This window comes from Carassius carassius, chromosome 25, assembly GCF_963082965.1.
Source record: "Carassius carassius chromosome 25, fCarCar2.1, whole genome shotgun sequence".
Classification (NCBI taxonomy): Eukaryota; Metazoa; Chordata; class Actinopteri; order Cypriniformes; family Cyprinidae; genus Carassius; species Carassius carassius.
This window is the reverse complement of record NC_081779.1, coordinates 12149127-12176904: the sequence shown is the minus strand read 5'-3', so window position 1 is coordinate 12176904 and position 27778 is coordinate 12149127. Positions and strand designations below refer to the sequence as shown.

General features: G+C 38.1%; 1 protein-coding gene and 1 pseudogene across 1 annotated transcript; one reads left to right on the top strand and one right to left on the bottom strand.

The window, feature by feature from the left end:
- The window catches only part of LOC132104874 (eukaryotic translation initiation factor 3 subunit H-B-like), a 45514-nt pseudogene extending 31700 nt beyond the window's left edge, over positions 1 to 13814 (bottom strand).
- Positions 13815 to 24333: 10519 nt separating this feature from the next.
- Positions 24334 to 25197, top strand: LOC132104873 (rRNA-processing protein UTP23 homolog). Its single transcript, XM_059510395.1, has 3 exons — positions 24334 to 24747; positions 24835 to 25011; positions 25107 to 25197. The coding sequence occupies exons 1-3, from the start codon at positions 24560 to 24562 to the stop codon at positions 25195 to 25197; spliced, it is 456 nt and encodes a 151-aa protein (XP_059366378.1). The 5' UTR covers positions 24334 to 24559.
- Positions 25198 to 27778: the final 2581 nt, after the last annotated feature.

The following is a 27778-nucleotide window of genomic DNA, read 5'->3' as shown; positions in this document are numbered from 1 at the left end:
TTTAGCTGACTTCCAGTGTAACAATAAAGAGCGCCTTGCTAGTAAAGATGTAAAAGCTATGATGTCCTTTTGTGTAGGGTTAAGTGCAAGTGAGGGGTCAGGAATTCCAAATATAGCAATCAGAGGACAAGGTTGGAAATTTACCCCAAGAACAGAGGACATAATATTAAAATAACCCAGCCAGAAATCTTTCAAATCAGGACAAAAAAAAAACATGTGGCTAAGATGACAAGGTGAGCCATGACATTTATCGCATTTGTCTTCCACGTCCAGGTATATTTCTGATAGTCTAAGCTTAGAGAAATGTACCCTATGTAAGACCTTAAATTGAATAAGTCCAAGACGAGCACAAGTCGTGGTAGAACGTATCCTCTCTATGGCCTGTTCCCATGACTCCTCCTGTATTTGTATTCCCAGTTCCCTTTCCCATGTACACTTAAGTTTGCCAATTGAATCATCGCTAAAAGCTAAAATAATGTCATACAGCTCAGAAATGATTCCTCTGTTATGAGGGACAAATGAAAGCATGGTTTCCCAGCAATGCTCTGGAGGTAAAGAGGGGAAATTAGGGAAACACTTAGCGACAAAATTGCGAGTTTGAAAATAGCGAAACAGATGACTAACAGGGAGTTCATAGCGAGATGACAAATTGGTAAAACTGTCGAAGACACCGTCTACATATAAATCCCTAAATTGTGTTATACCCTTGTCATACCACAGTGAAAATGTCGAATCTGAAAGCGATGGAGGAAATAAGTGGTTGTCATTGATAGGACCCAAGGAAGAACCATTTACAAATTTAAAGTGTCGTCTAAATTGATACCAGATTTTGAGCGTATTAAGAACCACTTGATTATCGGTATATAGAGAAGGTGTTGTGGGTAAAGAGGTATAAAGTAACGCAGGTACAGAAGATCCCCTACAGGATGATAGTTCCAATTTACACCAAGAGGATCCAGGGGATTTTAACCAGTAGCAAAGTTTATGAATGTGAGCCGCCCAATAGTAATTAAAAAAATTAGGTAATGCTAGTCCTCCACTAAGCCTGCATCTCTGCAGTAGAGTTTTACGAATCCTAGGAGGTTTTCCACCCCAAATAAAAGAACAAATTAACTTATCAAGTGCGACAAAAAAATGTTTTGGCAGAAAAAGAGGAATTGACTGGAATAAGAATAGAAATTTTGGTAAAATATTCATTTTAACAGCATTGATCTTGCCGATTAAAGAAAGGGGGAGGTTACCCCATCTTTGAATATTGGTTGTAATCTTAGAGATAAGGGGAGTGAAATTCGCAGAAGAAAGGCTAGACATAGAACGTGTCACGTTGACACCGAGGTATTTGAACCCTGATGGACTAAATCGAAAAGGCAAATCTGACTGATGCATATGACATGCTGCAGTATTAATGGGAAAACACTCACTTTTCTCCAAATTTAATTTATAACCTGAAAAAGAGCTGAAGTTCTCCAGAATACTTAAAACAGCAGGGATAGAGAGTGAAGGATCAGATATATATAATAGCAAATCATCCGCATACAATGATAGTTTATATTCAGTTCTGTTACGGATGATTCCTTTGAATAAAGGGGAGATCTTAATGTAATTGACAGAGGCTCGATAGCAATAGCAAAGAGCAAAGGTGATAAGGGACACCCTTGGCGAGTTCCCCGTTCAAGGGTAAAATAATCAGAATAGACATCATTAGTATGAACACTGGCCTTAGGAGATGAATAGAGGAGGCGAATCCAAGAAATAAAATTTTCACCAAATCCAAATTTTTTTAAAACTGCAAACAAGTACTCCCACTCTACCCTATCAAATGCCTTCTCTGCGTCCAAAGAAATCACAAGCTCAGGAAGTTCAGCAGAGTGTTTAGAATAAATTATATTGAAAAGTGTACGGGTATTAAAAAACAATTGACGTCCCTTTATAAAACCATTTTGCTCTTCGGATATAATATGAGGAAGCACATTCTCTAAGCGGGATGCAATTACTTTAGCCAATACCTTGACATCAGCATTAAGCAAAGACAATGGTCTGTAAGACCCACAGGAGGTTGAATCTTTGTCCTTTTTGAGAAGGAGAGCAATAGTGGCTTGTGTCATGGTAGGTGGTAAAGAACCACTTTCCAGGGATTCAGTGAATACGGATAAAAGTAATGGTGCCAATTTGCCAATAAATTTTTTAAAAAATTCAATCGGAAACCCATCGGGGCCTGGGGCTTTATTAGATTGCATGACATTAATTGCATTTAATACTTCTTCAAGAGAGAGTGGAGAGTCCATTTGCATGGCAGTAATAGAATCAATGACAGGGTTCGAAAGATTCTGAAGAAATGTATTAATTTTAGTGTTATCTGTAGGAAATTCAGATTTATGTAATAAAGAGTAAAATGATTTAAAAGTAGCATTAATTTCTAAGGGGTCTGCAGTAATAATGTCATAAGTGTTTTTAATAGTAGGTATCAAACGGGAAGTGGCCTGTCGTCGTAACTGATGTGCCAGTAAACGACTTGCCTTATCACCATGTTCGTAGTATGAGCCACGGCTACGTAGTAGCAAGCGCTCTGCCTCTTTAGTTGAAATAAGATCAAATTCTGCTTGCAAATCGAGACGCTGCTTAAGAAGTTCTGGAGAAGGGTTCAATGCATATTTCTGATCAAGGTTACTGATCACAGATGTAAGTGCATTAAGTTTACCATTAATCTTTCTATTAGAAAGAGCAGAGTAAGAAATAATTTGACCTCTCAGGTAACATTTAAGTGTTTCCCACAGCAATGAATACGAAGAGGAGTCATTGTGATTAAAAGACAAGAACTCATCAATAGAGTTTGAAATGAGTTCACAGAATTCTTTGTCTGCCAAAAGAAGAGAGTTAAATCTCCAAAGTGGTGGGCTAGGTTTATAATTAAAGAGTTGAATATCTAATAATAGAGGTGAATGGTCAGATATTACAATACCTAAATAGTCAGAAGAATTAACACATGAATTAAGTGTACTATCAATAAAAAACTAATCAATTCTAGAGTATGAATGGTGCACCTGGGAAAAGAAAGAGAATTTTTTAATAGAGGGGTTACGGGATCTCCATGGATCAATAAGACTATTCTGTTCCATAAAATCAGAGAATGCTTTAGACATAGCAGATCGAGTCAGATTTCGAGGATTAGACCGATCCAAGATTGGGTCAAAAACACAATTTAGATCCCCACCAAGGATCAGCAAGTGTGTGTTCAAGAAGGGGATGTTACTCAGAAATCTGTTAGCAAATTCAACATCATCGAAGTTAGGGGCATATACGTTTACCAACAAAACCTTCTTTTGCATCAGGGTCCCAGCAACTATAAGATATCTGCCATTCCTATCAGCAATAACATCAGTGGATGAGAACTGAACTTTTTTGTTAATTAAAATGGCGACCCCCCTTGCTTTTGAATTAAAATTTGAGTGGAAGACTTGGCCTACCCAGGGGCAATGTAACCTGCACTGATCTTTAACACGAAGGTGAGTCTCCTGCAAAAATACTAAATCAGAGTTTAAACGTTTCAAGTGCGCAAAAACCTTAGATCTCTTAACAGGATTACCCATACCACGTATATTCCAACTGATGAATCTGAGAGGTGTGCCTGACCCAGCAATGCTGGGATATATATTGTCATTAACCATCTGAATAAAAAAAAATCAAAATGGTCATACAGAGCCGAGGTGAAACACCCTCCCCACCCCCCCCACCCCATCAATCCCTTAAACACAAATACACCCAAAGTCCCCATATAACTACGGAACAAAGGAGACAGCAGTGTTTCCCACAATAACCACAAGTTGTCCACAATAGTGTTGAACAACCCGGAGACAATGCCGAACAAACAAAAGCGAGAGAGAGAGAAAAGAAAAAAAAAACTCCCGCCGATCTCAACATTATTTAACAAATGCGCATGAATACAGTAGAGCACGTGAAAATACAAATGAACAAATAACAGTAGGCCCTCAGAGTCTTGCGCAAATAGATGCAGAAGGCATAAAATGAGAAAACACAAAATATGGTACAGTCTTGTTAACAAGATTGAGGAAAATAAAAAAAATAATAATAAAAAAAAAAATGTACCTGCTACAAACAAACCATAATTACACTAATTTAGTAAGTGTAGCAAGCCAGAAAACTATCTAAATCTGAACAAAATATATAGATTTAAGACTGGAGTAGAACAGATCTTAAAGGCTATTGGAGCTCACCCAGGAACCAAAGTTTTGACAAAGTTGCTGGCTTCCTCCGCAGAAACGAAATCCTTCTCAACACCGTTGTATGTGTCGCGCTGGATGAAACAGACCATAACGCGCACCATCAATGCCACGAAGTTGGCGTCTAACCTCATTGAATGCAGCCCGAGCCCGAGCTATCTTGGCGGTGTGGTCAGGAAAGACTGAGACAGTCACGCCTCTGACTTTAATCTGTCGGAGCTCTCTAGCGCGGCGCAGAATGTCCACACAGTCACTGTGATAATGAAACCTGCACACAATGGCTCGCGGACGGTCACCAGGCTTGGGTTTGGGTTGGAGGGTGCGGTGGGACCGGTCCAAAAGCGGCTCCTTTTCCAGATTGAACGCTTCCTTCAGCAAGGCGGCCACAGCTGCAGTGGTACAGGTGTCAGGGCCCTCCGGTACACCCACTATCCTCACGTTGTTGCGCCGTGATCTAGACTCCAAGTCTTCACATTTATTTTCCAGCTTGGCTACGTTAGCTGTGAGGCGCTCGATAGTAGTTTTCATCTCGGCGATGTCATCGGAGCACTCAGTGAGTGCGTGCTCCATTTCTCCAACCGTATCTTTAAGCTTGGACATGGTAGCCTCGGTAGCAGCTTTATCATTCGCCAGCTGTGACTTTACCGCTTGCAGGTCAAGCCTAATAGTAGGCAGAGCATCCCCGAGTGTATCCTGGAGTTCCTTTTTAAAAATATCAGCAATCTCTTTCCTCACCGAGGCCAATAACTCGAGCTTGAATGCATTGATGTCAAGGTTAGCATGCGCCGAGGCGCCCTCGACCTCTGAGGCAACAGATGACCCACTCGAGGGTGTGGTCGCGATTTGAGGACTAGGCCGCAGTTGTGTCTGAATAGTTTTGCGAGATTTAGAGTTCTTTCCAGCCATCTTACGCAGTCCAGAGTTAAACTTTCTAACAAAAAAAAAATCAGCGGAGCAAGACTATACTAAATATGTGTCGAAAAAGCACAAAAGAATTACAATATTAATCAAAATCGGCAGGAGCTTCCAAACTCACGTCTTACTCCATTAGAGCTCAGCAGCGCCCCCCTGCTTTTTTGTTTCAAAGACATATGTCATTATTTAACTTCCATACAATGACACAGAAGCGATTGACTGCACTCTCCCTGTTTACCATTAAAGTTAAAGTTAAAACATTAACGTCTACAGCCGCAAGAGGGCACTCTATGCTGCTCAGTGCTCCTATAGTCTACCACTGAAAACATAGAGCGCCCTCTCGCGGCTGTAGACGGTAATGTTTTCACTTGGTTCTTGGTTCTAAATAAATGCAACTTATAGTACAGTGCGACTTATGTTTTTTTCCTTGTCATGACGTATTTTTGGACTGATGCGACTTATACTTAGGTGCGACGTATAGTCCGAAAAATACGGTAGCTGGACAAGTTAATAAATTACATTTGAGAAATCACCTTATTTATGTCTGGGGGTTGGGCTTTTGAGGTATAGTGCCCAGGGGCACCACACTGTCTTAATACGGCCCTGCATAGAGCACCTTTAAACCAGTAATAGCACAGGAGAAAACCAGCTTCGACTGGTTAAAGATGTTTTCAGCAGGGTCTGCAGTTATATAACAAAAATCACAGCCCAAGCACATTAGGAGGCCAGGCACGGCACTTGACTGACGACATCCCTGAAAGCATTCATTTTTCTTTGTCCGCACGCTGTTAAATGTGGCACACACCTCTCTTCCCCTCCTCTGTCACAAACCTGAAATCAACTTTAAAATATATCACTCCTGCCACGGAGGTGAAGCCGTAATGCTCTGTTCATGTACAGAATACAAACTTACAAACAGCCTAAATGGATAATCAATTCTCAGTGCACCTCTCCCTGAATTCGAGTTAATCTACAAGATAGTTTCCACAATGAATACTTAATTTTTCTGCCAGGAAATATGGGCTGTGGATTACCTGTGACAGCACAAAGCTGCAATTTTTAAGTCATACACAGTTTTATTTATGTATTTATCAGATAAAATCCCCCACCCGAAGTGAGTCACTGAGCTCACACACACAGCAAGCATTTTTGACAAGTCCCATACTGCCACCTTCTGGTGAAAAAAAACCAGCTTTTTTATTCTGCAAGCCTGGAAACATGAAAAATGCTTCCTTTGCAGAAAATGTATGTAGAAAGGTGCCAAGGCTGCATACATTAATTATATATGAATTATTCTTTTTATTTTATATTTTTTTAATGGCATCTTTTTATGACTGAAGGCAATCACTGATATCAATTTTAGTGATGTCTCTAGGTAGAAAAAAAAGTCCACCAATATTTAACCATTTACTATAGCCATTCTACATTACAGTATAATTGTCAATTTCAAATGTACTTAAAACAATCTTCACATAAACCCATAATAATGAATGTCATATTTAGCAACCTGTCCCCTTCCAAAAGTAGGAAATATAAAGAAACTGAATAAAGTTACTACAAAATTTTTTATCAAATTAAAATTTTAATTAAATTTATGCATTTTCAGTGCATTCAGGCTAACAGTTTTATCTGACGTGTTCCCTGGGAATCGAACCCATAACCTTGTGCTGCTAATGCAATGCTCTAACACTTGAGCCTTTTTTTAGGTTTCTATTCTCCAAAAATTCAAAGAAAATGTATCAGTTTCCAATAAATATATTAATAAATACATACATAAATTTAAGCAGCAAAACTATTTTCAGCACTGATAATAATAAAAGTTTCTTAAGCATTAAATCAAGAAATTAGAAACTGGAGTGATTTCTGAAGGATCAAGTGACACTGAAGAATGGAGTAATGACTGCTGAAAATTCAGCTTTGCCATCAAAGGAATACATTACACTTTATGATACATTAAAATAGAAAACAGTTCTATGATAGTACATATTTATAATATAAATGGTAATATATATTTATAAAATACATCATCCATTTTTTTATATACACACACAACAAGCAAAAATGTTCTAAATAATTCCATGTAAATCTGAGCCTTTGGTCTATATTGGCTGGTTAGAGTCTCTAAACAGCCAATATGTTCTCACTGGCTGTAACTGTGTAGTGTCACACAGCATTTTCACTTTCAGTGTGGAGACTGACAAATTACTGGATGCTGGAAATGTATGGTGTCATGCCTGGTTAGGACACGGTGTAAAGCTCAGTTGAATTTGTTCTAGATCATTAAACTTGACTTTATGGTGCCTCGGAAGCCTGTCTGCTGAGATACTTTCACACAAAAACACTGTTTTTTTTTCAGACACAGAACTGTTGCTTCTCAAACAAATCTAAGTCCATTGATTAACCCATTAGCAGATGCTCTGTGACCTCAATTATGAGCATCAATTAAGGGGTACATACAAAATGTCCAGTATTAGGGGTAGAAATGTTGTAAATGTGACTGAAAAATCCAGACATCGGTAGCAGACTGTAATGTTTATAAATACTACATATACATTCTTGCGGTAAAACAAGAGAGGAAAAGCAAAATGCATACACAGCTAGGCTGAAAGCACTAACTGAGAAGACAAAACGCACAGCATGACAACGTATCATGATCCATTCATGTAGGACAGGGGTTAACAGCTGGCGTTCTCTCACTGACTGCTTCAGCGTCGTCCTGGAACATGATGAAAAGACGCATCTCGTTACAGCAGTTCAACGCAGCAGTAAACATTTAAATAAGTTTGCGAATGTAATTAACCCAAACACACAAAGACTCTTTAAACCAGCTGCTAAAGGAAACCTCTACCTACTGTGTACTGTTACATTGGTGCATATAAATAACAATAATTAAATATCATTCTTGCTTCAGCTCATTTGGTGGAAAACAAGTGGAAAAGAGCATTTTTTACTTTTACACAGCGCATCTTATCTAATTTGCTACAATTGCTGTTTGGAAGAGTATTTTAAAAAAACGATTTAAATATTTAAATACAACTTTTGTTCTTTAAAATACTAAAATTTCATCTGAACATCATCAAAAGGCTAAAAGACTGCTGACCATGTGAAAACAACATCCACATTAAATCTACACTGTGAGTAAGTACAGACAGGCAGATTAGAAAACAAACTGATAGAAAGACTGAGACTAAGATTAACAGTGCTGGTCATGATTAGTTTGGATTCAGTGCAGTAAACACGGTTTAAAAGGACTTTGTAACAGTTAGTCCTCCTATAACAGCAGGGGCTAAAGTCTCTCCGGCTGAAGCCATAGAAACATAGAAATTACAAAACAACACGAACAGCAGTAGACAAATTTGTTAGCTATACCAGCATTTGAGTTTTACATTCACGTTTACAAGTTTTTACATAATCATGCCCCGTGAAATCAAATCATGGCTGTGTCAAAGTATGTGCAAAGAAACAGTATTCTGAGGTGATATCATGCACATTAGCATAACAGTAGTGTGACTTATGTAATGCTACTACACAAAAAGCTTGCGACTTGCATATAAAGTGCAGGGCAGGATGACTTCATCTTAGGCCTACTGTAATAGTTAATAAACTTTTTTTTAATAAACCTAACATTACATGACTATTTTATTGTATAATACTTAAAAAAAAATATACCTTGGCATTTAGATGCATTTTTTGGACATTTACATTTTAATATGTTTTGGAAAGGATCATGGTAATTCCACAGCATTTGAGGCATCTTCGATTAACATGGTATACACTACAATTTATTATTTACAATTCATTAAAGGGGTCATGAATTGAGAACTTTTACTTGAGCTTTTGATATATAAGAGGTTGTCGTACTAAAAGAATATCCTGTATGTTTCAGAACTGAAAACTACCTCCACAGAAGAATTTCTAGGCCTAATTCTGTAGCCCCGCCCACTGATTAATACACGACATAGTAGGGAAATAACATGAGTGGTGCTTAACCAAATAGAGCAACCGAGCAATAAACATGCCTTTAAAGGTCGCAAAATATTGTGTTGTGCCTGGTTGTGGAAGAACACAATCGCTGCATAACCTTCCTTCGGATTCAAATATTAGGAATGCGTGGATGAACTTTATTTTTAATAAAGTTCCAGCTCACATGAGTAAAACGTTAAATGTTTGTTTAATTTCACCACGGATTCTTAAGTAAATGACAAGTCAATGCTGGATTTGCAGAAAGACTGAGATTAAAAAGGAATGCAATATTGGATCCAACAGGAATGGTGCAGCAAACTCATGTGAGAAAAAAATATTAGTACTGTGTGTCGCTATTGCTTCATTAGAGGTTGCTTGATATGTTCTGATTATGTGTATGTGTGTACAGTACTTTATTATTTTTACTCTTCTTTAACTTTTTAACTAATTCTTACTAAACAACAATTATTTGTAAAAAAATAAATAAAAATCCTACTGACCTTAAACTTATAAACAGTGTACATACTGTTACATAATGTATATATATAAACTATTAAGTTATATGACAATGTATCACTGTACATTTTGTAAGGAAAAGTATTTACTAGCATTTAAATTTAATGTGCACTGGGATTTTTTAATGCCAATACCAAGCAAAATGGCAAAAATAAGCTGTGATAGGAAAAAGTATTCACATTTTTAACATTACATTAAAAATTCTTTAGTTTGAGGTTCAATCTGGAGGTGTACTTAGAAGTTGCATTGGTTACAGCATACATTGGCATATCTAAAAACATACTTTATAAAATGTATAAAAATGAAAACATTCATTAACATGGACTTAAACAATATTTAGAGCTAAATCTAATGTTCTTTTTATGGTCTGTTTGAGACTCTGAAAATGGAAGGTCAGAGTCAATTCTTTTCTTGGCTGGGTCAGTCTGTTTGTATTACGCTCTTTAGCTGTTCCACCCTTCTCTTTCAGTCTCTCCAAAGCAAACTTGCACTCCTCCATCAGATAAGACTCGATACAACCACCTGAAAGTCTTCTGCTCTGTCTGAGGCATTCATACAACACTACATAAAAATAGAGTGAAGTGATGGAAGTCACCTCGGGTCACTGGCAGGTTTCCATAATATGCGAAAATGAAAACGCCTATGAAAAAAAAACACTTGCAAACTCACCTTTTAAAACTCTAGTAATAAATAAAGCAATTGCCTTGCAGGAAAAACAAGCAAAGGAGTCGCAACTGCTCATTAAAGAGTAAATTTACACCGTTCTGCAACCTGTACTGTTCAAGGATCCTTGCTTTGCATTTGAAGGGTGTTTAAATATCCATTAGACATCATAATTTGTACGGCACAGCCCTATGGGCAAAAGACAAGGAAATTATGCTGTAATGGGAAGTGTGGGAGAGGGTCACCCAAACACACATTGTCATATGTACACACCCTGTAGCAGAGGAGGAGAATAAATGAACCGCAAGGACACCACAGGAAGTGTCAGAGTCATGGGCGTGGTAGTGGGGGGAAAAGTGGACCTGATTACCCAGGGCCCCGTCTAGGGAGAGGGCCCTTTGAAATCCCATCATTTTTTTTTTTTTTTTGTACAAGTAACGCAGTGAGTCTTGAGCGGTCTAGAGCCTGGGAGCCTGATCATGCTGCGCAAAAAAAAAAGCCCAAATCGGGCTTTCAAAAAAAAGAAAGACAGGAAGGAAAAAGAAAGGAGGCAGAATGAGGGGAAGCAGCTGATGACTGCTTTCTTTCCAAAAGGTGAACTGAGTTTGCTTGTTATGCACCTACATCCAATTAAGGTTAACGTAGTCAACTCCAGACAGCTGCTGCTAATGTATGTATGCTATGTATGCTGTTAAATCTTTAGCTTAGTTTGTCAACCAGGCTGCTTGTTGCTGTAAGTAAATTATGGGCCAGGCCTAACGTCATGTTGCCAACATTAACCAGTTTCAGAAACAACCAGTGCTGTGCTTAAAGTCCCCGTGAAACGGAAGTTGCAAACGACTTTTCTCCAGTGTTGTGACGTATTTCCGAGAGAAACGGAATAATAAATGAGGAAAATAGTGGGCGTGGCTTATTTTCCAACTAGCACCTGATTGGATCTAGATAAGTAGGTGTTTAATTCAAAAAATGGAGGCAGATCTAAACGCAAGTTTACAATCGTTGTTCACTCGGCGCGTGAAGTGCTTCGAGCACATCCGTGACCACCCTGTTATCCCTCCTTCCTCGAAATGTAAAAAATCGAGCCATCTGGACCGTAACGAGGGAATCTTAGGGAAAGGGAAAAGTGTTCCGTGAGTTCCACAACCAAAAATGCACCTCCTCGCCATCTCTCCTTTCACGCGCTGTCAAAGCTCGCAAACACACAGGCAGCCTGTCAGTTGGAAGGGCGTGGTTACGGATTAAGCAGACACCAAATTCCTCAAGCCTACGTCATCAGTGAAGGTCCTCCAATGCAGAGGGGAGGGGCATTTTCAGATTTTGATTAAAGATTATGAAGCCAAAAAATTTTTTTGTGTGGATTGACTCGCATGGATGAATTGTTCAGCACAAAACGATCAATTTAGGCAAACAAAGTAAATATAGTCAATTTTGATTTCATGTGGACTTTAAAAGCTATAGTCAATGCTCAATAAATGAATGATGTTATCAAAGCCAATGAATAGGGTTGCAAAATTCTGAGAATTTTTAAAGTTGGAAAATTTCCATGGGAGTTAACAGGAATATAAGGGAATTAATGGGAATTTACAAAACTGAAAGGTTATTCCTTTATAGTTGACATTTTTTTTTCATTATGGCAGGCTTAGCTTATTTGATTGGTTTCTGAGGGTACAGTTGTCTCGTGTTCTCCTGTTCAAAAATAAATGTTTTTAATTTAAAACTTGCATCAGGATCATGGATCAAAATGTTAGTACACAAACGAACCCGATGTAGCCTAAGGTTTAAAGGTATTTGAGCACAAGTAGGCCAAATGCATCAATTCAGGTGGTGAATGAAAGAACCAGTCATTACTATAATCTGATATGATTATAGATTTAAACACTATTTATACTTGTTTATATTCAAATAATTAAAAAAAAAATGTCATTCAAAATTGAATTTTCATTTTGCTAACCCGCATCGTACAATGGCATGTGTAGGGGGCCCACTGACATTGAGAGTATACAGGGCCCAGAATTTGGTGCTACGCCCCTGGTCAGAGTCACTGAGTTAATATATAATTCTAATTTAGAATCAGAACTAACTTAACTCTTCTTGATAAATGCATCGTAAGTCGTTACAGTCAGTTGTGGATTCAAATGTGCTCTTGTTGTCCCCTCTAACACTTTCAAAAAAGTCTAAAATGACAGATGAATTATAAATGGCCCCTTTTTGTTTTTTTGCTTTATTTTTTGGTCAGATTTCTTTTAGTATAAACAGTATACACGAAAATATTTTTCACCAGTGTGATGTACACAGTCATATCACCCCAGCCCTAATTTGGTGGCCCACAAAACAACACCCTACCCTAGACAATTTTGGTTCCTTTGCTGCATCCATTTCTGAGCCTTTACAGCCCATCACACTTTTAATAATGTAACCCTGCTTCATTCTCCCTCCCATGATGCACAGCCCATCTCACCGGCTACACCTGTGATGTCACAGGCCGTAAAAGCGAATAAACAACTCACAGTCTCTCACTCTGTGCTGAAACCAGACCATTCTCATTCTCACTTCTCTCCAGACCGAGCTTGATGGGGCGTTCTGGCTAGCACTCTCTGGAGCAGTCCTATAAAAGCTGAGCGCCAAACCTTCACGCCAATACAGGCTTCTGTTGAATTACACCACAATTTAGTTCAGCATTTACTAGCGCAACTATCGACAATGATGTTTAAGTGATCACTGACGAGCTGGCTGGTAGTAAACAGAGGCTGGCAGGAAAAAAGTACTAAAAAGGCAGAGAAAGACAAAGGAATAAAAGGAACGAGAGAAAGAAACCTGTATAATAAAGTGTGTTTCTAATCAAATGGCTGCTTTTATCAAATCAGACGCTTGTTGACAGTCTTATCAGGCACAATTTAAGACAAAACAATCTAAATGGCATTTGGAGTAGCAGGATCACTATTTAGCAATGAACACATTTATAATGTTCCCAGGAATCTTGTGTATATTCTCTCTGCACTCCATAAGAACTTAATGTTGCACATCTCAACATCCATGTCACTAAATCATTAGCTTTCTCTGCCAAAGCTGCTTAAAATGATTATTTAAATACTTCTTCAGGGAGCCCAAAATATAAAGATTTCATTTCTGGGAGGCATCAGTGATGGGTATTATTTAATGCACTGATACAATGAGATCCAAAATGAAGCTAGATTTGATCCGTGGGTAAAATTCACATTTTAAATAATTGAAACAGTAGCATAATAATGAGGGTAGATGGCCTACTTTGGAAACTCTAACTCAAATGCCATTTAGAAAATGAATCCTGTCTGAATAGTGCTAACAAATGATTAAGGCAATGAGCACAACTTTAGTCACTAACCTTCATCAAAGTAAGCATCGTCCTCTGTGTGTTTAGGGAAAGGAAAGCAGTTGGTGATCTCCAACCTGTCCTCCACCAGCAGCACCACCTCACTGCCCTGAACTTCCTCCTGGTAATGATTGATGATCTTCATCACCTCACCTCCTGAAACACTGAAACACAAGCTTGAAGATCTGCTAACACTCACACTTAACTGAATTTCTGTTTTTCCATGATCTCCAAAACCTTTTGTAGCTTAAAATATACAAATATAAATTGCACATACCTCCAAATCTTTTTTGGGGAAAAAAGAAATATAATTAAATGTATTTCTTATTATTTACTAATAGAAAAAGTTTGGAATAATTAAGATGTTTTTTGTGTTTTTGAAAGAAGTCCATTTGATCAAAAATACAGTAAAACAGCAATAATTGTCAAATATTATTGCAAATACAATCGTATACTGTTTTCAATTGTAATACATTTTAAAAATGTAATTTGTTCCTGTAATGAATTGTCAGCAAATTGATTTTTCTTTAAGTTTTTTTTTTTTTTTTAAAGAAATTAATTAATTTGGGGTCAGTAAGATTTTTTTTTTTAAATACAATTAATACGTTTATCGGCAAATATGCATTAAATTGATCAAGTGACAGTAAAGACATTTATAATATTACAAAATGTATATATGTATAAAAAAATGCTGTTTAAGTTTTATCAAAAAATCCTGAAAAAAGTATCGTGGTTCCAACAAAAGCATTAATGATTAAGCAACAAAAACTCGTTTTCGACATTAATAAGAAGAACTATTATTAAAAAATGAGAAACAACTGATAACAATTGGGCACTAAACAGAATATTTAATTGATTTCCAAAAGATTGTGTGATGCTGAAGACTCGATTAATATGTTTCAAATTATTGTTTTGTTTTTTTATAAAGTTTTTTTTTTGTTTGTTTTTCTTTAAGAAATAAACTTAGCCTCAGTGAACATAAGAGACTTAAAAAATAAATTAATAAATAATTAACTTTTGACTGGTGGTGTCTGGTGTGCTTTAAATATGTATATAGTCTGAATAGCATGTTCTGGAACTGTAAATAACAAAGAGTGGATAGCTGAAGGGATTCCTGGAAAGGTGCTGAAAGGAATTTGGTAGTAGGTGGATTTGGGACAAAATAGAGCTTAATCTTTAATCCGTAAACTTTAATACAGATCATAACCATTTGGAATTAGAAATGTCCTCTAGAGACATTTAAATAACAGATGACAGATGGAAAATGGGAAAATCTGAGAAGCCATGGGAGTGGGGCAGTGGTAATAACAGTGGATGAAATACCACAGGTGAAGAGCAAAGCAGCGATAAGCTCAATGGCAGAGCGAAGCTCCGCGTTTTTATAGAAAAATCTAATTCATCTTCAGCCAAGCAGAGCAGGGGCTCAAATCTGTCGACAAAGCAGTATCGATCCTTGGGTCCAGGAGGCCTGGCATCTAACACAATAATGGATTTTCAATTGTGACCAACAGCAGGCACAACCGTATTTGAATCCTAACAACAACAAAAAATGTCCTATGTTAAAGCCTCAAAGGTTTCAAATAAAAATAGGTGAGAGATACACTGATACACTTGGCTCTGAATTCATTGGACCAGTACAGAAAGGTCAGTGGGGCACAAAAAATAAGACATGGTTAACAAGATCTTGGTTCAGAAACCTGTGACACAGGTCCGTACTTAAATCTCCCAATGCTTAACCAGGATTAAGGAACCAATGCGGAGGGGGAAAAAATCAATACAGCGCCATCCATTCATCTTCAAAGCCTGGTCCTCATCCAGAGCTTGTGCTGAAGCAATTTCTATAAGAGTTAAGAGACATTTACAACCAGAAGAGTACTCTTTGTGGAAGATCCAAAACACCTTCCTACCATTCACAAGCTAGGTTCAAAACACCTTAGACATACACATTTTCAGAAAAAATAATCAAATAAAATACAAAATTTGCTCAGGCCTGGTTATGGGGTTAAGGCAAGAAAAATACAAAAGCTGCACAAAATAGAGGTTTAAAGAAAAAAAAATTCAAATTATATACACACACACACACACTTACAGGCAACTGTATTAGGCACACCTTGCTAGTACCAGGCTGGACCCCCTTTTGCCTTAATTCTTCATGGCATAGATTCAACAAAGTGTTGTAAACATTCCTCAGAGATTTTGGTCCATATTGACATGATACCATCATGCAGTTGCTGCAGATTTGTTGGCTGAATATCCATGTGAAGCTCCCGTTCCACCACATCCCAAAGCTGCTCTATTAGATTGAGATCTGTTGACTGTTGAGGCCATGAATAAACTGAACTCATTGTCAAGTTCAAGAAACCAGTCTGAGATGATTTGAGCTTTGTGACATGGTGCGTTATCCTGCTGGAAGTAGCAATCAGAAGATGAGTACACTGTACTCATAAAGGGGTGGACATGGTCAGCAACAATACTCAGGTAGGCCGTGGCATTTAAATGATGCTCAATTGGTACTAAGGGGCCCAAAGTGTCTCAAGAAAATATCCCACACACCATTACACCAGCATCACCAGCCTGAACTGTTGAGACAAGGCAGGATGGATCCATGCTTTCATGTTCTTTACCCCAAATTCTGACCCTACCATCTGAATGTCACAGCAGAAATCGAGACGTATCAGACCAGGCAACATTTATCCAATCTTCTATTGTCCAATTTTGGTGAGCCTGTACAAACTGTAGCCTCTGTTTTCTGTTCTTAGATGACAGGAGCGGGACCCAGTGTGGTCTTCTGCTGCTGTAGCCCATCTGCTTCAGGGTTCAATGTGTTGTGCTTTCAGAGATGGTAGTCTGCATACCTTGGTTGTCACAAATGGATTTTTAAATTACTGTTGCCTTTCTATCATCTCTAACCAATCTGCCCATTCTTCTCTGACCTCTGACATCAACAAGGCATTTTCGTCCACACAACTGTTGCTCACTGACTATTTTCTCTTTTTCAGACTATTCTCTGTAAACCCTAGAGATGGTTGTGCGTGAAAATAGTAGTTTTTGAAATACACAGACCAGTCCGTATGGCCAATAACCATTTTATGTTCAAAGTTACTTAAATCACCTTTCTTCCCCATTCTGATGCTCGGTTTGAACTTCAGCAAGAGGTCTATACCACATCTAGATGCCTAAATGCATTGAGTTGCTGCCATGTGATTGGCTGATTAGCAATTTGTGTTACCAAGCAATTGAACAGGTGTACCTAATAAAGTGGCCGGTGAGTGTATACATATATATATATATATATATATATATATATATATATATATATATATATATATAAAAGCATTTATTCCATTATTTGGTCACTACAACATTTAAATGACCCAATTCTACTCACTTTCTACTCCAAAGGGTCCAAAGCAAAAGCTGGCAGAGCCTGCTAGAGATGACAAATTTGTCTAAACAATTTTATTAGTGAAACTGACTATCTTCACAATTCCAGTTTTATTTATAGAATGTACATAATTATTAGAACCTCAAATATTTAACAGCAAATAATTATGCCCATAATGTCTAACTGAGAGGAAGAGATATGACTGATTGTAAGCTGGCAGGGGTCTTAGAATTCCTGGATGTCAGTTGATGGCTGTATTGGAGGCTTGCCATCTGATTATCAATAAAACTGACAGTTTCTGAATAAGTGAGTACTTAGGCCTTTAGCCAAGACACCAGAGTGCTAGAAGTAGCTTTAGCCACATTAAACCACATCCTATGCCTTCAGTGCTAGTCAGAACACATTTCTACTCCACGAAAATGTGACAATACCCACAGGTTTTAAACTTGTTGTTGATGTTATGAATACAAAATAAATAATAATAATAATAATAATAATATATATATATATATATATATATATATATATATATATATATATATATATATATATATATATATATATATATATATATATTATTGAACATTTTCATTAATAATTTTGTTGAAATCAAACTGGTACTATGGCTATAACATTCACAACTAGTTGAACCTTTGCTGTTGATGAAAATATTACAATAAAAAACACAATGCAATATATTGGCAAATGTTTTTGAAGAACAAAATATGAATTGCTTCAAATAATCCAACTTAAATCAGTATATAACTCACTTGAGTAACAAAGGTTAAAACTGTAAAAAGACTATCCGTAACACATCCGTAACACACTAAATTATGAATGAACAATTAATAATTAAAACATAAAGAACTCACAATATTTTATTATAACACTGTTTTGATAAAAAAAGGTTTTCACAACAACCACAGCTTTTTTTATGTTTACCTTAATATCTAAACATTCAAATATTTGGTTTAATTTTCCACTCTCATCAACTAGGCTAAAATGTGTTGTCTGTGCTGCAAACTTAAACGATATGCCATTTTAGTCAGAATAACACTGACTAAAATAAAAAATGAATATGACCTGACAAAATATTGACACATTTTTAAGCATATTTTCATCTACAGACAAAAACGTAAATAAATAAATAAATACAATAAAATACAAATAAAAAAATAAAAATTCACAATGACCTTGCAGTAAATCCAGAAAAATGCAAACAAATGGACGGATGTGCAACTTAGTAGCACTAGTAAATATCTGTGCTTGTAAACCAGGTTACATAAAACTGTACGCAAAAGATTCGGACAAAAAGAAACAGCCAGAGTGAAAGACAAAAAGTTCACACAGCAATGTGTTCATCCAGATGTGTCAAGTTTTTGACAAAGCCCTTGCTCATTGTCTTAGTGGGACAAGGTGACTGGGAGAGCTACAGAGTAAGTGGCATTCACAGGTCGAAAAGAGAGTGATTTCTAACCCAAGCCGAAGTCCCTAGGGATCCAGAGTGAGAATGAGGCAGGCATTGAGTGCTAGTCCCTGTAGTCCATCTGTCAAGCACTTTGAAACTCAGACACTGCAAAGTCATGAGGAAGAGAAGCAAGAGTCTTCAGCAAGGTGCACACCAATCAGCTTCTCAGAAAAAAAGTGGACGCATGACCTCGGGCGAACTTCCAGCAGATGGACATCTACTTTTTGTCAGAACTAAGCTATATAAAAGCTGCTTTAAAATTGCTTATATTATTAAAGTGACATAAACTGAGTTTTAAGTTATGAAACAGTGATGAAATGTAAAAAAAAAAAAAAAAACAACCTTTCAATCGGAGTGGCAGTAGTCTTCTGTTGGCACTTTGGCATTATTCGGGAAACGGCACAGCGGGCGATTGTGAGGAATGCAGAAGGACAAATGCAAAACCCCCAAAAAACCTTTACTTCCTGTTGCTCACCAGAGTCTTATTGCACGCCCTCTGCACAAACGCAGCCATCAATCTTTTACGCTTGCTGTGGAAGTGCTCCAGGTTTATGGGGAATCAAGTTCTTCTCTCAGCCTGTTAATCTGCACTTCACAGCCCGCCGTCACTGTGCTATTGCTTCACAGAGGGCCCTCAAGGGCCGTATATAAGCTCCTCTCACACTCACCTTCTGTCACAATCTAAATCCACCAAAAGGTTGTTGAGAGTGAATTACTGTGCGTCTACATCTTTTAAAGACACTAAAAACATTAATGTCATTAATGAAAATTTTAAAAGAAAAGTTACCTAACATGCAAGTTTTGTTTAATTTATTCATTTGTAAGATGGGAACCAGCAGTTTTGATCCTTAACATACAATGGATTCAATGCCTAAACCCGATGCATTCTTCCACTTCCACTAGTTTATCTTAATCTAATTAGGAAAAAGACAAGTTAACTCAATTCTTTTATTTTAAATAAGCATATGTTTTTTTTTGTGCCCATTTAAATATTTAAATTATGCAGGCAAAAGCAAAAATCAAACACATGTGGGACAGAGTTCCGTAAGTGCTGAAGTTTGCATCACAAGGACTGAAAGTCAATTCACCCCAATGACTCCTATACAAGAGTGGTTTAAGTAAAAGTGAACCAAAATTTCTCGTGACACATTCCTATTGTGCATCATTCATTGGTCTGCAAAGCCAAGATTTGGGAGCTGAAAAAAAAATCACTGGAATAAATTACATTTAAACTGTAATATTATTTATGATTATGATTTACAGGATTTTTCATCAAATAAATGCAGCCTTGGTTTTGTGAGCATAATAAGTGACACCCTTAAAAAAAACCTAAATTATAAATATTATAAATTATAAACTTTTGACCAGTAGTACGCATGTATATACACACACACACACATACATATGTAACAAAACCATCATATTAGTAAGAATCATGCAATCTTATTGCTTACTAAAGTAAATATAATGTAAATATAAAAAGTACTGATATTGTAATAATTTATATAAAAATATATAAACATACAAAGTTTAGTTTATAAATATACATATTTATATAAATATGGAAAATATATATGTATATAAAAAGTAGAATACATTAAAATTAAGTAAAATATTCCAAAGCCCTGTCTTCTTAGTAGGCAGTGGTACCAACTGATGCTCTGTTATTGCTCTCACCCTTCAGTGTGTTCAAAAGAGACTGACAACCCAACGTCACCGTTTGAAAAAGATGTGAGGTAGTGCTGAAGCGGCGGAAGTGAAGAGGGACACAGTTCCGTGATTTAAGTGGATTACTGCTGCCCCCTGTTGACCATCTGCCTCACACAACGTGTAGGAAGATTTACTAATAGAGAATAAACCCTTGAAAAAAGCAGAGGCTAAACGTGAATGTGTTGGAAGACAAGGGGAATTGTATGCGATTCAGAAGTATGTGTATGTGGAAAGATATACACAAATATATATGCCATACAGTTATATTTTGGCATAAAAAAGGAGAAAAACTCCTGAATCAGAAATCAGAAATGATTTAAACATGCATAAGTAATTCTCATGCATAAGCAGACCTTATTTTACACTGCTTAAAAAGTGCTTAGCTTTTGCCTGAAAGGTCAAAAATAAAGAGTTTCACATAACGGAGTGAGAGAGAGAAAGACAGAAAGAGAGAGCTGAGAAGATACATATCCCTGGAAGGGATTTGTTGAGCTCTCTGTTTAAGCTGCTTACCCACCCTGAAGCAGTCGCCTCTAATCCACCTGCTTTATACATTTAGCTTATTTGTATTCATCTAAAAACTCTGTGAACAGCGGTCTAAAAAAATTTAAAAGCACAGCAACGATGCCTGATGCTCAGGTGGCTGAAGCAAAAGGGAAAATACAGCAGATGGTTAATATCATGGTGTTCCTCCATCCATTCTTAGCTTGGGGTTTTACTCACAGGGGAAGATTAACAAGAAAACTGGCATATCAATAACACCCACATCAGACACATTTCCAGTGACCTGCAAATGCTTTTGCCTTATGGAATAAAATGCAACTGGATTTGGTGATTTCCCTAAGATCCCAAAAAATGATTTTGATTATTAAAAGCAATGAAGATAGACTCTGCTCAGTTGATATTGTCAGTAGTACCCATTATAACCACTATTTGTCACCAAATGATATACCAAGATTAATTATGGCATCTATTAAAGGTGCCATGTGCAAAAATTGAGGTAAAAATATCCAAAAAATGACCTACACGCATCAAAAGAATGAGAAGAAATAAGGGTGATAATGTCATTAAAAAATGTCAAGTTTAAGTGCTGCAGAGATATCAACTTTAATTAGCATTAGCATTACTAGCCCCGGCCCGACAGGTGTCGTAATACCAGTTTCGGCCATGGGAGGCGGTATGCGGGCAACATAACCACCAGCCAACCTGCAATACACAAATAACTCGCACGGCTTGTGGGCGTACTTGAACCTGATGTCAATCGTGTGGAAAATACAGCCCACTACTTCATTTCAGTTCAGGGAAGAGAGCGGAAGGATGACTGAAGCCCTTGGCAAGAGACCACCACCCGCTACAGGGAAACAACCGCGCTCGGAATCACAAATCAAATCCGATAAGAAAAGTAGCCGAACCAGAGTAAACATCGGCACTACTTTCAATCGCTGGAGACAACTGATGGACCTGAAAGAAATGCTTGAGAGTTGGCAGCTCTGGTAACGTTGGTTGGCGCTAGCTTGGTCAACATCAGCTGTCTGATGTTGACCAATGATGTTGACAGAATGCTGTCTGTCAAATTAATTTAATTCAAATAATGTATATATACAACTCAAAATGTAATATGAACAAAAAGAATAGGAAGATATTAACTGGTAAAGGTGAAGGGGAGTAGCTTCTCACTAGTTCTTCTGGAGGCAAAACGTCCTCTTAGGCTTCGGCTATGGCACTAGGGTTGTTGTGAAGGTAGGGACTAAGAGACTATGCCGTTTCTCGTTTGTTACTCTAGAGTAGACCAATTCACTTTATTGAGGCATACTGCCCCCATCTGGTATGGAATGTGGAGTATGACTTTATTTTTTTGCCAGACATGACAGATGGCACCTTTAAAGCTTACATTAATGTGCACAAAGCCCCCTAACTATTTGTTTCATAGGAATGGGGTTGATTACAAGCGTATGAGAAAAGTGATCGCAATAATCAATCATGTTCCAAAGGTTTTCCAGCCTTAAAACATTTGAACTTCATTTTTTATAACATGATTTTTAAACATACAATTTATTTTAGATTATAGCAAGGGAATATATACGTTTATAAATAGCCCTGTGTTACAGAAAAGAAACAACTAAACTACTGGTCAAAAGTTTATGGTGGGTATCATTTCATTTTTTGATTTTCTGTTCACCAAGACTGCATTTATTTAATATATATATATATATATTTATATATATATATATATATATATATATATATGTATATATAAATAACAAGGACATAATTGTTCAACAGTGTGGACTGTTTTAGAGAAAGATGCATTTATCCAATCATTCATTTTAAGACAGAAAGTTAGAATTTAAAATAATAATTTACTAATAATATAATAATGTTTAATTATATAACATAACCTATAGAGGAACACAGAGGGATTGAATGTATGCAACAAATATGTGTAACTTAGACACGTGTTACTTGTCTGTAAGAAAAGAATTCCAAGTTCCAACATCTGGGCAATAATTAAGATGTTCCAGTCAACAAAAATGCCACAGATCTGCCTGGAAGAGGACATGTGTCTGTCTGGTCCTAATGCACGCGAGGAGGAGAGTTTGAGTGGCCAAGAGTCTCCAAGGATCATAGCTGGAGAATTGCAGGAAATAGTTGAGTCTCTGGATCTAAAAACCTTTAAAAGATTCTCAAACAGCACCTACATCGCCACATGTTGTTTGAGACAGTTTTAAGAAGAAAAATAAGAAAATAAATCACTCTTATCCACAAACAAACTCCAGCTTATTAATTTGCCAGACAGCACTGCAACATCAAAGAAGACTGGCTATAGGAACCCTATAAACATGGAGTGGCGTGAACTGAAGAGAAGACGCACCAACATGGAGCTGGGAATCTGAAGGGTCTGGAAGTGGTTCCGGATAAAGGAATGGTGTCTGATCTCTTATCAGGTGTTCTCTAAACTCATCAAGAGCTCAGAGCTGTTATCTTGGCAAAAGGATGATGCAAAAAGTACTGAATAAAGAGTTTGATTAATTGTGGCCAATGTGAATTTATTTCATTATGAGATTTCCCTCCCATATTCAATTTTTATGGTTAGAACTTTGTAAATGTTTAAAGGGGTCATATGATGTTACTAAAAAGAACATTATTTTGTATATTTGGTGTAAAGAAAAAAAACTTTGTTTATGCAGTTTAAGGTTAAAAAACACTTTCTGAAATGCGTAGTTTTTTTTTACATCGCTCATCAGTCTGAAAAGCGAGGTGTGTTCTGATTGGCCAGCTATTCAGTGCGTTGTGATTGGCTGAATGCCTCAAGCATGTGACGGAAAATGTTACGCAATGATGGTAACAATCAGTGGCTATGGATCATTTCGAGTAGGAAATGAACTCCACATTTCACAAAACAGTACATTACTAAACCTAACAACAAAAGCAACCATAAAACAATGTAAATACAACTCGAAAACTTTTAATTAGTGCATGATGGGAAATACAGGATCATAACTTTTATATTTACTTAAAGAATCCTTGTAAACATAACAAGCAATTCCTAGTAAAATATACTTATAAGTTCAAACTTTAATTTCTACAAGCTTAAATTGACTACTAATATAGGTAATTTTGGCAGCGTTATGCAAATCTTCCCACATCGTGACATAGACGTGGAGGCGTATTTGAACGAGGTGTTTAAGGAGGGCGTGGACAAGTCTTAACTTTTACAAAGAATATCTCTTTTGGCTTGACATTTCAATCTATGCAACTTTAAACCATGTCTTCTTTATGGACCAAGAGCTTATAACTCTACAAAGAGAAAGGACAGATTTTAATCTCATCATATATGACCCATTTAAAATAAAAGATCAAAAGGATTAATAATATAGGTTTATTTTCACAGCTTTCTTTCATATATATCATCTGTCAGAGGGGCCGACTTCAACTTCCGGTCGACTTCCTTCCCGCCAGTTTTGAACTGGTTCCTTGCAATGAAATGAACTGTTCAAAAGAACCGACTAGAAAAAGGATTCAAACTTCCCTTTCAAATTATTTATCTATAATAACAATTAATTAAGCATGCATATTAATTGTAGCTATAATAAATTAATTTATATAAGTATTAGAATTAACGAGGTGTTACCGACGGCCGTTTGGTGTTTTCTACCCGGTGCCAATTTACTGTAACCACGCTGGTACCATGCTGTTAATGTTTGTGCGTTTCGTCCAACAGTTTTGTTGACATATTTACAAAAATCAAGAGTATCAATTCTCACCTGGTCGGGTTTATTAATGTTTTTCTCTTATCCTGTACAGATAATATATTCGTTGAAACTGTCTGAGCTACGTATTAATAATTTACTATGAAGATAAAACGTCAGAAACATGCGAAGAAAACCATCAGTTTTTATAAGTACAACTTTTGCTTTAGGGACCCTTTCCAAATATTAATTGATGGGACGTTTTGTCAGGCGGCGTTAAAGAATAAGATTCAAATCAAAGAGCAATTGCCAAAGTACCACATGGGAGAAGTTCAGCTCTGTACCACAAAGTAAGTTAATGCGATTTTTATTTCTAGTAATGATGTCAGTGTATTAGTTCTTATCATATAATACCATAGTTGTTCTGTTCTTTGCAGCTGCGCCTTGAAGGAACTTGAATCTCTTGCAAAAGACCTCTATGTAGCAAAACTCATCTTACAGAGATTTCAGATAAGGAAATGCAAACACATGAAAGATCCATTACCTGCATCAGAGTGTTTGTTGTCAATGCTTTGGGAGATAAATCCACACCACTACTTCATTGCAACTCAGGACTCTACAACTGGAAAAAAATACATAAATGTATGTAATTTTGTAAAATAACACAAATGATTATTTGTTAACAAACAATGATCCTTTTATACCAGGATCAAGAGTTGGCGACAGCCCTGAAGAAGATTCCTGGTGTTCCTCTGCTCTACATTATCCTCAACACCATGGTGTTAGACAAGACTGCCTAGAGACAAGCCTTGCTTCTATAAGACTACCAGTTATTATTTGTTTCTAAGCATTTTTATTGTAAATTTTGTCCTTTTCCTAGACCTGGGGTAGGCAAGTTCGGTCCTAGAGAGCCACAGTCCTGCAGAGTTCAGCTTCAACCCTAGTTTACAGGCAGGTGAGTTTTTTTTTAAGGGTTGGAGCAGAACTCTGCAGGACTGCGGCTCTCTAGGACCGAACTTGCCTACCCCTGTCCTAGACCATGCATTTATGCCACCAAACCACTTGCTTTGTCTAATAAACAAGTGTTTCTTTTATTATCAAAACCTGTTTTTGTTTATTAGATTAGATTAGATGTGTACTTTGTGTTTTTATAATGAGGAATATATGACCAGCATGAAATTCACAAATATAATACGAAATATATATATAGATAGAGAGATAGAGAGAGAGCATGTATATACACACAAGTGTATATATATATATATATATATATATATATATATATATATATGTATATATATATATATATATGTATATATATATATATATATGTATATATATATATATATATGTATATATATATATATATATGTATATATATATATATATATGTATATATATATATATATATGTATATATATATATATATATGTATATATATATATATATGTATATATATATATATGTATATATATAGTCATCGGCCTCATCCAGGGCGGTGATGAGTCTGCTTACAGCCTACACCTGTCACAGTGTCTGGGTTGTGTCCCTGGGTTTCCACTAGATGTCCTCCTTTCTCACGGTGTCTGTCACCTTATCACTTCCTGTTCCCTTATTTGGTCACCTTCCTCCTTGTTTAGTTAATTGATTGTTCCCCACCTGTCTCCTGTTTCCCCTTTATCCTTCTGTGTATTTATACCCGGTCTGTCTGAGTCTGTGTTACGGAGTCCTTGTTTAATGTTAATGTTAATTCATGTCCGTCAGTTCTTGCCCTTGCCTTGTCTTCTTGTTTGGTTTATGTTTGGATGGATGTTTTTGGTTTCGACTCATGCCTGGACTGTTTACCCTTTGGATTTGCCCTTTAATAAAGTCACATACCTGCACTTGGATCTCTCCGTGTTTCTTGTATCACCAGACGTGACAGAAGGACTCCGTCAAAGCGAAGATCCAGCGGTATGTCTGCTTATGTCTCCTCCCCAGCCACAGAGCGGGAGAGGAACGGATTTGAGGGAACTCACCTGGTGGTTTTCCGGGGGACCAGGGGAGGTCGCCGAGGAGGGAGTGGTCGAGAGGAGATTCAGCACCGCTCTCAACCATGGCCTCCCTTCGACCCGGGGCTCGTGTGGGATGGATCAGAGCCACCGTCTCACCATGGCGGACGGAGAGGGGAGAGGATGCGCACGTCCGCCACGGTGGTGCCACTGCCCATGATTGCCGCGAGTCCAGCGCCACGGTGCAAAATGGCCGCCAGCTCAGCGCCAACGCCCAAGATGGCCGCTAACTCATTCTTGGATTATTTCGCTACTCTGTCCAAGATCCTAGAGATTCCCAAGACGGTTAACGTCATGGCTGCTGAGCCATCGCCTCAGCACAAGATGGCCGCCAGCCCAGCACCACAGCACAAGATGGCTGCCAGCCCAGCGCCACAGCATAAGATGGCCGCCAGCTTGGAGCCACAGCACAAGATGGCCGACTCAACGCCTGAGTCTCCAGACAAGGTGTCACCGACTCGCCATCATAGAGGGCGGAGGAGGAGGAGACAGGCGTCTTCCGTTCCTCAAAGCCCGGAGGCCGTTCCGTCTCCACAGGCAGTCCTAAGCCAAGTCAGGTGCCCACTGACTCTCCAGAGTCGAGTCAAGTTCCTGTTGACCTTCCAGAGTCGAGTCAGGTGACTGTTGAATTGTCAGAGTTGAGTGAGGTTCCGGTTGACCTTCCAGAGGCTAGTCAGGTGCTTGTGGACCCTCCAGAGTCAGGACTAGTCACCGTTGACCTTCCAGAGTCAGGACTAGTCACCGTTGACCTTCCAGAGTCAGGACTAGTCACCGATGACCCTCCAGAGTCAGGACTAGTCACCGATGACCATCCAGAGTCAGGGCCAGTCACTGATGACCTTCCAGAGCCAGGGCTAGGTACCATGGACTTTCCAGAGACAAGGCTAGTCATCGTGGACCTTTCAGAGTCAGGTCAAGTCACTGGGTGGCCTTCTGCTCCACCCTGTTGGACTCCGGCATCGACCACAGGGGCGTGGTGGTCATCTGCTCCGCCCTGGGGGACTCCGATGTCGACCACGAGGACGTGGTGGTCATCTGTTCCGCCCTGGGGGGCTTCCGCTCTGACCACACGGACATGGTGGTCTTCTGCTCCGCCCTGGGGGGGCGCTTGCCCTGACTACACGGTTGTGGTGGTCTTCCGCTCCGCCCTGGGGGACTCTGGCGTCGACCACGAGGACATGGTGGTCCTCTGCTCCGCCCTGGGGGGCTTCCGCTCTGACCACGCGGACGTGGTGGTCCTCTGCTCCGCTCTGGGGGGCTTCCGCTCTGACCACACGGACGTGGTGGTCTTCTGCTCCGCCCTGGGGGGCTTCTGCTCTGACCACACGGA